The sequence below is a fragment of the Callorhinus ursinus genome, unplaced genomic scaffold (genome assembly GCF_003265705.2).
Source record: "Callorhinus ursinus isolate GAN/ISIS: 27379988/994484 unplaced genomic scaffold, GSC_fseal_2.0 scaffold774, whole genome shotgun sequence".
NCBI classification, from domain to species: Eukaryota; Metazoa; Chordata; class Mammalia; order Carnivora; family Otariidae; genus Callorhinus; species Callorhinus ursinus.
The window spans coordinates 1,164-17,266 of NW_027397829.1; the positions used below are offsets into that span (position 1 = coordinate 1,164).

The 16,103-nt window shown below is 52.2% G+C and overlaps 1 protein-coding gene across 1 annotated transcript; it reads left to right on the forward strand.

Moving 5' to 3' along the window:
* Nucleotides 1–1,080: 1,080 nt before the first annotated feature.
* Nucleotides 1,081–15,844, forward strand: LOC112814608 (voltage-dependent N-type calcium channel subunit alpha-1B-like; the record flags this gene model as incomplete). The annotated part of the gene is made up of 8 exons (XM_073890552.1): nucleotides 1,081–1,120; nucleotides 4,787–4,894; nucleotides 6,193–6,301; nucleotides 12,208–12,315; nucleotides 12,820–12,932; nucleotides 13,939–14,066; nucleotides 15,423–15,558; nucleotides 15,728–15,844. Coding segments are annotated over exons 1-8 (837 nt in total), but the record flags the coding sequence as incomplete, so codon positions are not given.
* Between the last annotated feature and the right edge of the window lie 259 nt (nucleotides 15,845–16,103).

Consider the following 16,103-nt stretch of genomic DNA (forward strand, 5'->3'; position numbering starts at 1 on the left):
GTGCACACACGCACATGGTTTGTGTGTAAACGTACGCACGTGCACACGTGATTGTGTGCAGATGTGTGAGTGCAGTGCATGTGTGCACGTGTGTGTGAATGCACGTGTGCATATGTGTGCACGGGCATGCATGCTCGTGGGTGCACATGTGTTTGAACGCAGGTGTGTATGGGTATGTATGTGCACATGTGCGTGCACACATGCTTGCTGTGGGGAGATGAAGAAGGCGTGGGGTTGTTGCTTTCTGGTGCCGCCTACTCCCATCTTCCCCGTTGCCTCACTTGGTGAAGGGTAGAGAGTCGAGAGGAGAATCACAATCACACCTGTAAGCGATCTGTCTACTCATCTTTGTGTTCATCCATCTGCCCAGTCAACATTCCTGAGCATCCGCCGTGTGCTGGGGACCAGGGGTGTGTAGGTGAAGCAAGCACGTGCTCTCGGGATGCTGAGTCCAATGGGACTGTGGGAGAACAGAGGAACCATAGTGTGAGCCCGGGGTGTTCGAGGAGGGAGAAACCCCATCTGGCCGGTGAGTCAGAGGAGGTGGCATTTGAGCCAAACTGAAGAGGGCAGGATGGATTGAGCTCTAGAGAAGAGGTCAGGGCCGGGCCTGAAGGGAAGGGGGTCTGATTGTGTCTGATGGAGGAGAGAACGCATTGCAAAGGGGCTGGAAGGGCGGCTGGGACAGGTTGAGAAGATCTTGAAATTTGGGATAAACAAGGAGCTTTGACTTTGCTTTATAGACAGCGAGGACAGTTTTTTGCATTGCAGTGACAGTATGGTGCCCCCACTTTCCATCTGGTGCTGTCTGATGGATTCAATGGTGGAAGAGAGAAGATGAGCCAGAGAACAGGCCGTGAATTGGGTTGGGTGATTATTGGGGCTGGGGGCTTCACCATGCTTCCAGACCCTTCGTCATGAACCTTTAGGTCCAGCGAGTTAGCAAGCACCTTGGGTGAGGCCAAAGTGGGGCTTCCTCTTTCTTCCCCCTTTTGCAGAAGTCACTTGGAGCTGACTGGATAGGAAAGAGAAACGTCAGTGTTGGCCAGGATGCCCACCCTGGGACTAGGGTGTCCTTAGCCGGGCCAGCAGACTCCAGGAGATGCAGGAGGTAGAGACGGTCAGGAGAGCCAGGCGTGGGGTCTCCGGAACTCAGGGAGCGAGAGCAGGGGCTGCCAGAGAGGGTGGGTGAACAAGACCCGGGGGGAGGCGGACCAGTGGTTCCAGTGCGTGCACAGTGGGGGCTTGTGACAGGGGCCAGCGCTGGTTCTGTATGGTGTGCCTCCTGCCCGCGTCAGGCTCTGGAAATGGTCTTGGGATTGCCCTGCTTCCCGGGGCTTTCTGAGCCCCAGGATTCCCTGCAGGGAGCTGCCTGTGCAGCCGCCCGGCTCCTCTTCCTGTAGCAGCCTGGGTGGACGGACGGGACGGGCTCATTGTGCCTTGGTTGCCATAACCTGTGACATTTCCTTTCCAGTTGCCTGATTCATTGTAAGGATATGCACAGTTTGTTACGTTGTATTGCGCCATCCGTCGGCTTAGGGAAGAACTGCCCTCGTAGGTTGGCCTACAAGGTTTGCAACTTCAGAGCCTCCATGGGACATACCCTTCCCTGCCCGAAATGCAAATGCAGCGCAAACTCCCTGCCTGGTTTGGGAATGAGGACACCTCACCTCTCTTTCCTCCTGCCCTGCCCCGCCCCGCACTCCAACCTCCTGGAGGCTCTGGTCCCCCATCTGATCTCCCGACCCCTCCCGCTGGCTGGGGAGAGGCCACCTTCTGAGGCAGTGTACATGAAGCTTGCTGGCTGGGCCTGGAGGGCAGGGGTCGGCTGCTGTGTGGGAGCTGGGGGCCAGGCCCTGCCTGTGCCCGAGGAAACAGCTGTCTTTCCGGCTTTGCCTCCAGGCTCTCCAGGGTGTGCTAATGGTCAGACAGGCTGGAGGCCAAGGGCCCCAGAGGAGGAGCGCATGGGCACAAGCAGACCAGGAGGAGCGGCCCCTCCCAGTCTGAAGAGCCTGACAACCGAGGGCTTTCTGGTCCCCGAGCAAGGCGCAGACGGAGGCAGTGGAGGCCCAAAGATGGGCCCTCCTGCTTCACCTCTGGATCGATCCACTCAGCCAAGGCTGGGAACCCTGGGAGGAGGGCCAGGCCCTGGGGCAGCTGTGCCTGCCAGGAAAAAGATGTCCCCTTTCTCTCCTGGGTGGCCTGAACCCGACCTCGTCTCTGGGACCCCAAGCAGGTCCCATAGGTAGGTGTCCCCAGGGGTGGAGTTGAGGCTGTAGGCCTGGTGGCCTGTCTACCTCAGAAGACACAGTCATTGGCCCCCAGACACCTCCCTGGATCCGCAGCCTTGTCCCATGTGTTGGGGCCAGCCCTGTCCCTGGTGTGGACAGGAGGGTGCAAGAGTGGCTCCAAGCCACACCCCACCCCAGCTGCCCACCCGCCCCTGCCCTGTCCACCCCCCCACCCGTCTCCCATTTCCTGCCCAGCCCTGACTCCCCGCAGCAGCCCCGCCCTGGGCAGCCTCGGGCATCTCTGGGCTTGGAGCAGGACTCACCCGTCAAGTTTGTCTCTAGAGCCTCGGGGCTCCCCCAGCTCTAGTTTTCTGGCTTGTTGTAGAGTTTTCACCACTTCTTTAGCCTCTAGGCTAACTTGGAAGCAAATTGAGCATTCTGGAAAGCTATGTTTCTGCCGTGGTTCTCAGGCCGGCCTCATCAGTCACATAATTCTGTCTGCCGGCTCTCCTGGCATGGTGAAACAGCTCTTCTGATTTGGCATTATCTGTGGTTTCTAAAAGTGTAAAATCAGAAGTTGACAACCCAAAGCCGCCCCGATGCAGCCCTTCCTCATCCCTCCATTTTCATTAGCTCAGATGTCACCCCTGGCCACTGCCCTGCGTGGGGCTGGAGTGTGGAGGTGAGGCTGGGAGGGGCAAGGAGGGGATCGAGTCAAGCAGAGAAGTCCCTCATTTTACGTATTTTGACTTTTGGCATGTAATCTGATGCTAGTTAACTGGATCTGTTTTTTTGTCTGTTTCCTCCCCCCACCCCCCTCCCGCCGCACCCCTTCCTGTGGACCCCACCCTGCCTCTGCCTCTCTGGGCCGGGTCTCCAGTGGGCGCATCAGTTACAATAACATGTTTGAGATGCTGAAACACATGTCCCCACCCCTGAGGCTGGGGGAGAATTGCCCTGCTCGAGTTGCATACAAGGTAGACCCCGACCCTGCACCCCGAGGCTGGCTGTGCTGGGGCTGGTCTCCCGTCTCCTCTCGGGGCTTGTCCGTCTATCTGTCTGCCGCTCTGCTGTCTCACTGTTTCTCCCTTTTCTCTGCTCCAGCCATGTCCTCTACCTTCCCAGACAGAGGGACACAGATACCATGATGGTATCTGCACCCGCCCCTTGTGCCCGCAGATCTGCCCCCTCTGAGAGCCCCTGAGAGGCTCAGGAAGACGGAGCCAGAGCCCTCCACCTGCCTTTTTTCCTTCCCTTCTCTTTCCCGGAAATGAGGGGACAGACCACCCTTTTAACAGAAGCTGTTTTTGTTCCGGGCTCAGAACTGCACTCAGCTTCTCTGTCCCATAAGCACCTGATGAGGGTGGAGGTATCCAGCCCTTTGGGTCTGAGCCTGGGGTAATAGGGGCCTGCAGGGCCTCTGGCACTTCTGAGGAACCCCCACTCAGCTCTGCACATGCAGAACTTCCCCAGGTCTGGGCTGCTGTCAGCCTGGGGAGGCAGCATCTCAGGGCTTTGTAAGTTCCACAGCGGGAAGGAGGCACTGTGGCATTAAGAAGGAAAGGATGCCAGGGACAGGCGTTCTGCTGTCATTCCTGGGGCTTCAGAGACTGCTGCAGGGTAAGGACAGGTAGTCCCATGCTCCCTCCATCGCTGAGGAGCCCAGGAGGCTGAGCGGCAAGGAGGGGGTAAACTGAAGGACATCTCCAGGCCTCCCTCCTTGGGGGCGAGCAGGTCACATGGCCCAGCCCCAAGCCTGCTCTCACCTGCCCCATGTGCCTTTTGGTGTGTAGGCACCTACCATCCCTCCAGCACCACCCCCCACCCGTTGCCCCACACCGAGAGCCCTCCTGCAGCTCCCATTGCTCCCAGAAAACAGAGCCAGCCTGAGTCATGCGGCTCCACCAGCATGTGTCTGGAGCCTCTCTGCCACCGCCCTCTCTCTGAGCGAGCTTCCCAGCAGAGCTTTCCTCTCTCTGGTTCTGTCCGCGCTGTCTCTGTGCTCTCAATCTGGGCCTGCCTCTGTCACCTGGCTCAGCACAGCCTTTGGAATCTAAGTGGCTCCTTCAGGCCATCGGCAGATGCCTCTGCTGTCCTCCTCAGCCCTCCCCTGCCTGGTATGCATGTTGTGCCTGCCTGAGGCTGCATGCAAGACTGTAGCTTTGTTCCCAAGAAGGAGAGTTCTGTCCACACTGATACCTGGGGCCAGGCTGGGCATGCAGAGCTCTGATGGGCTAGCCTTTAGGGCCCCTCCCCAGCTGTGCTGGCCAGTTCCAAGGTTCTGGTCATGAATAGGCCAAGGGAGGTCTCAGGGTGGGTAGGAATGGATGGGCTTGGGGAGCTGGGGAGGGTCCAGGAGATGCTCTGAGTGCTATGACCAGGAGGTCCTAGGCCCAGGGCAGAGATGCCTGTCTGTTTACCCTGGCCTTGTCCTTCTGCCGCTTCCTGAGATCCCTGCCCTTCTAGGGCCTGGACAGGCAGAGGAGAGCCTCTGGTGAAGGTGCCGTGGACAGAGCTCTCTTCTCTTGGAAATCACCTGCTTGCTCCCCCTTCAGGCTGGTACCCGACTTCCTGACTTCCCTGGAGAGGAATCCCTCTGCCTCTCCTCCTGCCATCGGTGCTGGTCTACAGGGACCCTGTGCTCTGGAAAGCTGATTTTCCTGGTGTGCATCACAAAGGTGATGTGTGAGGTCCTGGTACTGCGATTGGATGTGCCAGGTGGGGCTTCACCAGCATTCAGGGGGGCAGAGTCTGGGCTGGTTTCTCTAGCCACCTGGTCTCTACTAGGCCGAGGATTGGATCTAGGGCCCAGACACTGGGGGCTGGGCTGGGGTCCCTCCCTAGAGGGGAAGAGAGGCTGCTCTGTCATGGGATGTGGGCTTGGCAGAGGACAGGCACAACCCGGGGAGGGGCCCTGTGCCCCCTTGTCTAGCTCTGTCTTATGGTAGATGACAAGAGAGCAGTGAGAGAAGACAGGTGGGTCACGGTGCCCCTAGGGCTCTACCTGGTCAGCTAGGTGACCTCCCAGGCTGAGACCGTGCCAGACACACCAAGGGTACTTTTCTTCCTGGACATCACCTAAGTTCTCAGAGCCTCAGGCTCTGGGCAGCTGGTGACTATACCCGGAGGTCTGTGGTACAGACACACATCTGTCTCCTGCTGTTCTGTCCTTGAAAAATGAGGAGAGGAAAGGGGCTGTTCACCTGATGCGGAAACAGGGAGCAAAGAAGCAGGGCACTGCCCCCAGTCTGGTCCGAAGTACTTTTACTCCTGTGCAATGGCCCTGAGCCTCTCCCTACCAGCCTCCACTCTGGCCCTGTGCAGTACCATCTGTTCTGGGTCCTTCTGACTGGAAGGTGCTGGCTGCCTCTTCCAGCCCCCTGACTGGGCAGTGAGAGGCAGAAGCCTTCCTGGGGTGAAGGGATGCCTCACTGGGAGTGGGAGCTCAGATCTGTGCTCTTGGCTAACCCGCCCCTTGTCCAGTGCTCCAGGCTGCTGGTGGATGAGATGACGTTGGGCAGAGCTGTAAGGACAGGGGTCTTCCCTCCAGTCTGTGGGCCATCCCAGGGTGCCTCGCCTCTGTTCTGCAGCCAAGATCCCTCCCTCTTCAGACCAGGCCTCATGCCCCTTATTCCAGCCTTGGGTAGGGTTCCTTCTGGCTAAGCATGTGCCTGTTCTTTCAGAGGGATCCAGGCTTCTGGCTTGGTGCTATGCTACAATATTTACCTGGACTTCTATTTTTCTGCAGCTAGGATAAGGAGGGACTGCTCCAATGGCGGGGGGTGGTCCAAGGGTGAGTGTGAATGCTGGCAAGACTCCCAGCCACCCAACTTTGCCTGGGCGCCTGCAGAAGCCACCCCCAGGAGGCAAAGCCCAGCCTCTAGGGGCCTCCAGCACCTTGTAGTCCTTTGGTGGAGGGACCCTGGTAGGCCTGGCCCTGACCTGCTCCCCTTGTCTCTAGCTCCTGGTTCACATGAACATGCCCATCTCCAATGAGGACATGACCGTCCACTTCACGTCCACGCTGATGGCCCTCATTCGGACTGCACTGGAGATCGAGCTGGCTCCAGGTGAGCAAGGCAGCATCTGGGGAGGGCACCAAGCCAGGACCGGGCAGTCTCACTCCAGAGCCACCCCCAGGTGGGTGTGCAGGGAAGGGGGGTGAGGAGGCTTGTCTGGAGACGACCAAGGACAGCTGCTCATGACGCCTCTGTTGGGCACTGACCTTACCCCCTGATAACTGCCCTGCCTTTAAGCATTGTAGTGATCCCATTTTCATGTGCGGGAGCTGAGGTGCAGGTTAAATGACCTGTCCAGGTTACCCAGAGCATGTGACGGCAGAACATAGGTTCACATGAGGTAGCACCCTTCCAGGGTGCAGCGTCTGTGTGCCTTCTGTCCACTCCCCGTAGTGACCCCGGGTCCTGTCAGGTCCTCTCCTGAGCTATCTGATAGGACTGCATAGCCTGTGCCAAATCTAGGAGAGAATAAACCTCCAGTGTATCCTTTCCGCCTTCACCCTCCTGTGAAAATTAGAAAAATTAGAGCCACCAGAGGGGATCTGCACTGTCTCTGCCCCCACACCACCCTCCTGGCTGCACTCGAGCCCTTGATCTCAGCCATTTCGTTTGTAGCGGATGAGTCAAGGCCAGTCCCATACCCTGCCCCCCTTACACTCTAGGTCCCATTCTCATCATCTACCCAAAGATGTCATGCCAGAAATTCTGCACCCTGCTTCTTGCCCTGTCAGTTTTTCCTCCCTATTGGATTCTTTGTATCAACATATAAACAAGGTATGATCTCTCCCATCTTTAAAAGGTTTTCTGCTCCCTCCATTGGCTTCCCTATGTTTATTCTTCCCCTCCTCGTGAACAACTCCTTGAGAGACTGGTCTGTATTGTCTGTCTGGTCTCTCTTGTTAGGTCTGCAGGTGGGTTTCCACTGCAATGTTGCTGGAGTCGCTCTTGCTGAGCTGTTCAGTGACCTCCGTCTGCTCGGTCCTCATTTTACCTAATCCACAGCTCAGCCTTTCCTCCGTGGCCGCGTCCGCCCGCTGCTCAGCCCTTCCTCCGTGGCCGCGTCCGCCCGCGGCTCAGCCCTTCCTCCGTGGTCCTGTCCTTCTTTTTGAATCCCTTTGATGTTTCCTGTTCTGTTTTCTCATGTCTCCCACTCTCTGAATGTCACTGTGCCCCTCAGACTGTTCCCTTTGCCACGTTTGTCATTCCACCTATTTTCATGGCTCTAAATACAGGGAATTCCAACTTTGTGTTTTTAGTGCAGGCCTCCTCCTGGACTCCAGACCTGCATTCTGCATTCTCATGTGAATTTTTACTATCTCCACTGGGAGGCCCAGGAAGCATTCCAAAGTTCACTTGCCCAAACTTGATCGCCACTTGTTCCCCATGATCTTTCCCGTCTCCATCAGTAGAAACTCTGTTCTTCCAGTTAGTCACTCAAGACAAAAACCTCAGGAGTCATTCTTACCTCCTCTTTCTTTCTTTCTTTCTTTTTTTTAAAATCCTTTCCCAGTTTTGATCCATATATGATCTCTTGTCATATCTCTTAACTCCACCTTCATAATATACCAGAATATGATCACTTCTTTGTCCTCTCCCACTGCTAGCTCCTGGTCCAAGCCCCTCTCTCTTTGGTCTTGACTCGATTCTTAGAGTAGCTTCCTGACTGGTCTGCCTCTGTACTTGTCTGCCTGCAACAGAACAGCTAGAATGATCATGTTAAAATCCAAACCAATAAAATTAAGAAACCTCTGGCTAGACCAATCTGAAAAAGAGATAGAAATAACCAATATAAGGAATGAAAGAGAGAACACCACTACAGGTCCTGCTGCCATTAAATGGATAACAAGGAAATTTTATGAACAACCTTCTGTCAATAACTTCAACAACTTAAATGAAATGGAAAAATTCCTTGACACCAAATATCAAGCTCATTCAAGAATGGATAACCTGAGTGGGTTAAAAAAAGGAAGAGAGAATCTGAGTAGCACTATAGTTATTAAAGAAATTAAATTATAGTTAAAAGCCTTCCAACAAAGAAAATCCCCAGCCCAGTTAGCTCCATAGATGAGGTTCACCAAACATTTAAGGGGGAACTAATACCAGCTCTATATAAACTCTTCCAGAAAATAGAGAAAAAGAGGACATTTCTCAACTTACCATAGTGTGCTGACATTGCTCCGACACCAAGATGAGACAAAGATGTTATAGGAAAAGAAAGTGACAGATCAGTATCCCTCATGACTGTAGACACAAAAATATTCCACCCAGTTTTCTCAGACTGAGTCTGGCTGTATATATATATCTGTTTGCTTGATGACAAAAGTAGGGTTTATCCCAGGAATGCAAGTTGAGTTCAAGTATAAAAAATCAATCAATATAATTTGATATATCAAAGAAGTAGAACTATATGATCATCTCAATAGATGCAGAAAAAGCATTTCACAAGAATTCAGTATCTATTCATGATTTTAAAAATTCTGCATAGAGTAGAAACTGATGGAAGCCCCCTCAATCTGATCAAGGATATCTATGAAAATCCTTCAGCAAATGACACACTTAACAGGGAAAGACTAACTCTTTTTCCGTTAAGATCAAGAACAATGGAAGGATGTCTGCTGTTTTGTTCATTCTTGTTCAACATCATATGTTAGGTCTTAGCCATTGTAATGAGTTAAGAAAGAGAAATAGGAGGCATACCAATTGGAAAGGAAGAAATAAAACTGCCTGTACTCACAATTGACATGATTATCTATGGAGAAAATCTGAAAGACTCTAAGAAAAAGTGAATAAAATGGAGGCATCTACGGGCCAAGGAATGCCAAGGATGGCTGGGAGCCACCAACATCTAGAAACAGGCAAGGAAGTATTCTTCACTAGAACATTTGGAGGAGGCACGGTCATGCTGACACTGACTTTGAGCTTCTGGCCTCCAGAACTGAGATAATAAATTTCTGTTGTTTTAAGCCATTAAAAAAAGTTACTAAACCATCCACAAGTATAGAGCAAGGTGACAGGATACAAGGTCAGTGTGCAAGAAGCAAATGTATTTCTATATATTAGCAATTAACAATTTAAATCGGAAAAAGTTCCATTAAAATCACACCAAAAACATGAAGTACTTCTTTGTTGCTGGATAACTCTAAAAAGTATATATGTGAGATCTGTATGTTGCAAATTTCAAAACATTGAAAGAAGCAAAGAAGATCTAAAAATTAAGCACTGCATCATCTTCATGCATTGGAAGATTCCATATTGTCATGATGTCAGTTCTTCCCACATTCATCAATAGAATAAATGTTCACCCAATCAAAATCCCAACAGGGGTTTAGGTAGAAATGTACAAACGAATTCTAAAATGTATCTAGAAAAGCAAAAGAACTTGAATAACAAGCAATTTTGAAAAGAGAACAAAGAAAACTTACTCTACCTGGATCAAAGACTTTCTATAAAGCATGTCAATTGAGGTGTATCGTGTTGGTGACAGGACAGAAACATGGGTCAGTGGAACACAATAGAGACTCGTACTTCATTGCCAATGGATTTTTGATGAAGTTGTAAAGGCAATTAATGAAGAAAAGATTATTTTTTAAACAAATGGTACTTGAAAAATTTAGACAACTATCCAAAAAAGGGAAAAATCTTGACATTTAGTGTCTTAGTCTGCTTGGGCTGCCAATAACAAAGAACCACAACTGAGTGGCTTAAACACAGAAATTTATTTCTCACAGTCTGGAGGCTGAAAGTCCAAATCAAGTTGCCAGGAAGGTAAGTTTCATTCCTGGGCCTGTCCTCCTGGTTTGTAGGGTGGTCACCTTCTCACTGTGTGCTCACATGGTCTTTCCCTGAGTGCATACAGAGAGTGAACGAATTTTCTGGTGTCTCTTCTCATAAGGACATTAACTCTCTGGGTCAGGGTCCCACCCTTCTGACCTCATTTCACCTAATTGCCTCCTTCTCGGCCTTATACAGTCACAATGAGGGTTCTGCTTCAACATGTGAACGGGGGCAGCACACAATTCAGTCCATAGCACATACATTTTACCTCCTACAAAAATTAACTTGAAATTGATCATAGACATAAATGTAAAATGTAAAATTTTAAAACCTCTAGAAGGAAACACAGGAGAGAGATTTTGGTAATTTTGAGTTTGGCAAAGATTTTTGAAGACACCAAAAGCATGAGCCATAAAAAAAAATTGAAATATTGAACTTTATCAACATTAAAAACTTTTGCTCTTCAAAAAGACATTTAAGAAAATGAAAAGACAAAGCTAAATCATTGGTGAAGATATTTTTGAACCATGTATCTGATATAGGATCAGTTTCCAGAATAGATAAAGGTCTGTCACAACTCAGTAATAAGAAAATAAACAACCTAATAAAAATGGGCAAAGGATTCGAATAGACCTGTTACCAAAATATATATATGGAAGGCAAAGAAACACCTATAAAGATGCTCAATATCATTAATCATTAGAGAAATCCAAAATGAAGTCTACGGCCATACCACCCTGAACGTGCCCGATCTCGTCTGATCTCAGAAGCTAAGCAGGGTTGGGCCTGGTTAGTACTTGGATGGCAGAAATCCAAAATGAAGCCATAGTAAGATAACACTACATGGTTATTAATACGACTAAAATACTTTTCTAAATGACAATATTAAGTCCTGGTGAGAATGCATAATATGGAATTCTTGTGATCCTAGCTTGACAGTTCCTTACCATTCGGCCCAGCCAGCCCACTCCCAAGTGGGAAGAAAAGAAAACATACATCTGCACAAAAACATATATGCAAATGTTCACAGCTTTATTTCATAATCACCTGAAAGTGTAAGCAACTCAAATGTTCACAACTGGTGAATGGATAAACAAATTGTGGTCTATCCATACCATAAGGTAGTACTCTGCAATCAAAAGAAACAGGCTACTTATACACTCAACAACGTGGACTGAATCTCAAAGGCACCACGCTGAGTGGAGAAGTCCTACTCAAAAGCCAATACACCTGATGACGTTGTTTGTTTGTCATTCTGGAGAAGGCAAAACAGACTGAGACAGAAAACACACTAGGGATGGGATGGGATGAGAGGAGGCCAAGGGGTCAGCTACAAAGGGAGCACAGAGGGACTTTGGCAGTGATGCCATATACCATGTCTCGATTGTGGGGGTGGATGCGCGGCTTTATGCATTTACCAAAGTTCATAGAATGGGATAACTGAAAAGGGTGGATTTCATTGTATGTACATTATACCATAGTAAACCTGATGCTAAAAACAGATCAATCAGAGTATTTTATCCCTCTGCTTATCACCCTCTGCTGCTTCCTATCTCAACATCTGCTCCCTGCAACCCCTCACCCCCACCCCCTGCTCAGTGAGACTTGCCTTCCTGGCTGGTTGTGTGACACACCAAGGCCTTTGCAGCCCCTGGTCCTTTTCTGCCTTCGGGGTCTTACACACACACCACCTTCTCATGAGACCTTTTCTGACTACCCTGTCCAAAATTTCAGCCCTCCTAATATTTCTCATCCCTCCCTACTTAAGCTTTTTCTGCACCCAACACACTAGGTTTTGAACTTACTGCCACTGTATTGTTGAGTCAAGCCACATGGTGCCACAAAGACGACTCCTTTGCTTTTGTTCCATCACCTAGAATAGTCCCTGGCACGGGAGGGTGCTCACTTGATAGTTTTGAATGGCTGGATGAACAGCTGGACCACCACCATATCCCTTCTCCACTCCCAGGGCCCACGCACACAGGCCTCTGTCTCTGCACGTGCCCATCAGGGACGCTCTGAAAGCCGCCGTGGCCGTGCTTCTCCCTGCTCTGCCCTTTCTCCTGGCACTGTCCTTGCCCCATTTCCCCTCACACCACATCTCTCCCTGCCGGCTCCCCCAGGGGGCCCGTTAGACAGCTCCTAACATCTCTCTTCCCCTCCACACCCTTGTCCTGCCCCAGCCGGCACCAAGCAGCATCAGTGTGATGCAGAGTTGAGGAAGGAGATTTCCTCTGTGTGGGCCCATCTGCCCCAGAAGACCCTGGATTTACTGGTGCCACCCCATAAACGTAAGTGAGGGCAAGAAATTCTCCTTGTTCACCCCCCCTTTTTTGTCCCTCCCAGAGGCAGAGCCAGGAGGCCTGGGCCAGGGTGACCTCGTCAATAGTCTAGACTTAGTTTCCACCTGCAGGGAGAACGGTCTTACCAGTGGGTGCATAGGGACTGTGGGAACGGATTCCCTGGGATTTATTCTGTTGACCACAGTCACCCACGTTCCTGGTGGGCGTGTATACTTAAAAAAATCCAGAGAAGAGCAGGGAGACTCCTACAGTTAGAGATGAGGTGCTTAAAGATTAAACCCCACATCCACTTCATTGGGAGGAGATGGAGGGCCCTGTGGAGAGTCAGTACAGCTCCAGAGGACACGTGCTCAGTGTCCAAAGATGCAACTTCGGCCAAGCCCTGTGCCCTTCCCTGAGCATGTCCAGGAGTCCCTGTGGTGGAGGCTGTTCCCTTGCCCCCCACCTCCCCTTCCTCCTCCACACTCCACCCTCTGTTTTCTCTCCCTCCAGCCGATGAGATGACCGTAGGAAAGGTGTATGCAGCTCTGATGATATTTGACTTCTACAAACAGAACAAGACCTCCAGAGCCCAGATTCACCAGGCCACGGGAGGCCTGTCCCAGGTACCGAGTTCCAGGATTTCCAAGAAGTAAACCTCAGACTCTGGCACCCGTCAGTTGTTTGGACGGCAGAGGAAACCCACATCCTTCCTGGGGATTGCACGGCGGGAAAAGGAAGATGAGAGGTTCTTACTGTAGCCTCACTCTCCGGCCCCGAAGTCAGAAACTCCATACAGCCTGTATGCTTTCCAACGGCTGGTCTCTTGCTGGTACTGGGGGCCCCCTGACATGGAGACCTAGTGTTCAGGAGCAGTAGACAAGGGGTGCGGACCTGTTCCCTGGAGATACCACTTTTTGAATTGGTAGAAGAAAAAAGTTTGAAGAATATTTGAGGAGGTTGTTTGGGGAGGTTCGATGAGAACCTGATTACCGTGCACATTGGCAGGGACCGGAGAAATTCAAACTGATGTGTCCAGGGTCATGATTTCTTCCACTCATGACTCTGACTGGGCTGGTTTGGGGCCCCATCTTCCCGATGTCATCCTTCAAAGATAACAACTTTCCTATGCCGGCAAACCATCAGTGGCCATACATAGACTCTGTCTAGAAAGTTGCCTGGTGTTCGGAGCTTACAGGGACATTCACCCATTGTGGGATGGGAAGTATCTGATGCCCACACCACATCCCCCATTCCCCTGTCTGTTGCAGACACCCATCAGTGCCCCCCGCCACCCCCTGAGCCCTGAAATGTCCTTAGAATTCTGCTCAGTCCGGGGCTCATGCAGCCTCTACCCATCAATCCAAGTTGATGATGAGATGACATCTTTTTACCATGTGTAATTGGATGAGGTCCCCAGATTGTAGATAGGGAAACTGAAGCTCCAAGAAGTGAAATGACTTTCCTGATGTCACTCACAGGCCAGGTTTGGGGTAAGTCCCCGCCTACCTCCTATGTAGGGCTGGGGCAGGGCAGAAGGAGCACCAACCCATGCTGTGGGGTCAGGCCAGCTTTCCGGCACACCTGTCTCTGCCCTTAGAGCTCTTCCTCTTCCCTGAGTCCCTTCTACAGATGGGCCCTGTGTCCCTGTTCCACCCTCTGAAGGCCATGCTGGAGCAGACACAGCTGGCTGTGCTCCGAGGAGCCTGGGTTTTCCTTCAGCAGAAGAGCTCTGCATCCCTCAGCAACGGCGGGGCCATGTGAGTACCTGGCCAGGGTGCGAGGTGCATGGAGGAGGCAGGACTCCTGGTTTCTCCCCCTCCCAGAGGGGCTCCCTGTAGGCTGTGCTGCAGGACATGGAGCCCTCAGGTCCCATCACCACTTTGGGAGACTGGCCTCTCTGTTCCACCCCATGCCCACCTCCCCCCAAATGGTTCCCGGCAGATGCTGCCTGAAAGCTAGTCCAGGCGTGCTGCTGGAGCGGTCTATGGTGGACTCCAAAGTTAATTCCCGAAACGTTACACAAGTGCCTCTGATGGCACTAAGGTCAGTGGATTTAGACAGTCGGTGGTTCCCACTGTCACCTCCCATTGTGCGTGCCCATTTCCCTTTCCGGTGAGGGGCCTCTGCCTCCGCTTCCTCACTGTCCGTTGAGAAATGATTTGTTTCGACCCCATTCTGTTGACGGCCTGTGTGTGTCTCGTCTCCCTAACTCTTCTAAGACATTTTTCCTCAGATCTCCATTCCAGTAGTGATTTCTTAAGCTACTGTATTTTATAGACAAATTGGTAACGTCCTTGTTACCTAACCCCTAACTCTTGCCACAATAATTCTTGGTAATGAACCACCCAAAACCAAGTGTTGCAAACTAACAGTCATGTACCTGTTTTGCACCGTGTATCGCTGGGGGGTGGTAGCAGGCAGGCTCCTTTCAGCCACTCCCCTCAGGCCCAGCAGGGTCCCAGGTCTGCTAACACCCTATTGGCTAAAGGAAATCATTGGCTGAGCCCAAAGATGGGGGCCTGTGCTCTGCCTCATCCAGCAAGGGCTAAGGTGTGGGGCCTGGTACCAGGCTGGGCACAGCATGCATGTTTAAGGCTCCTGATTTCCTCCTCATCTGTACATGTTTGGACGTTCTTTTCTGCAGCCTGGTTGTGGGTCTTGGACGGTTAATCAGGTAGGTTTTCCTGAGTACTCCACTGCCCCTAACGTAGTGCTCAGGGCTTGCTCTGCACCAGCGTAGACAGGATGTCCACACTCTGAGTCATGCATGCTGTGAACATGTGGCCTCCCACTACTCCTGGGAGGCCCTGTCTAGGGCCGAGGAACATGCCGGGTGTCCCTAGACCAGGAAGCGGTGGGCCCAGACCTCCCTCGGACTCATGTCCAGGGGCCCTCTCTGCCCATCTGCCCTGAGCCCTGGTACTGGGTCCACATCCCTTGCTGTGTGGCCACTTGAGAGCCTGTACTTGAAGGGCCTCATGTGTCTGGGCTGCTTCTAACCCAGAGTAGAAGGGGCCAGTATAGGTTCCTGGCAGGTTGGAGCCAGGTCCTTGGTGGGCATTCCAAGGCCCACAGAACTCTGAGCCAAGAGCACAATCCTCTCTTCTCTACAGACAAACCCAGGAGAGTGGCATCAAGGAGTCTGTTTCCTGGGGTACTCAGAGGACCCAGGAGGTACCCTATGAGGCAAGGACACCCCTGGAGTGTGGCCACTCTACAGAGATCCCAGTGGTGCAGCCAGGAAAACTGGTGAGGGCTCCCAGGGCTGGGGAGTCAGGCTGGGGATGGGGGATGAGATAAGGATTGGGGTGAGACAGGGATGGTGGGAGATGGCAGGAATGTGGCAGGGAGCCCAGGATGGGGAAGAAGGTGAGAGTGGGGTGGGGGCTGGTGTGACTGCGGGCTGCTATGTGCCCAGGCTGTGGACGTCCAGATGCAGAGCATGGCCCTGAGAGGTCCTGACGGGGAGCCCCAACCTGGACTTGAGAACCAGGGCCGAGCGGCCTCCATGCCTCGCCCGGCTGCAGAGACTCAGGTTGGTGGTATGGGCGGGTCAGGGTCACGGGAGGGTGGGGGAGTGGGGGATGAGGAGACCTGGCTTGGGGAGGGCTTATGTCCCGCGTGAAGGCTCCCTACCTGCCCTGCGGCCTGGACACTGTCAGCCCTGTTGGGAGCTCCCTGGATGATGGTCTCAAGAGGTGCAGCCAGAGTCCTCGGAGGCCTGCCAAGAATCCCCACCACCCACCTGTGCTCAGCCTCCTGCTGTGGCCCTGGGGCTTCCATCTCCCAGCCCA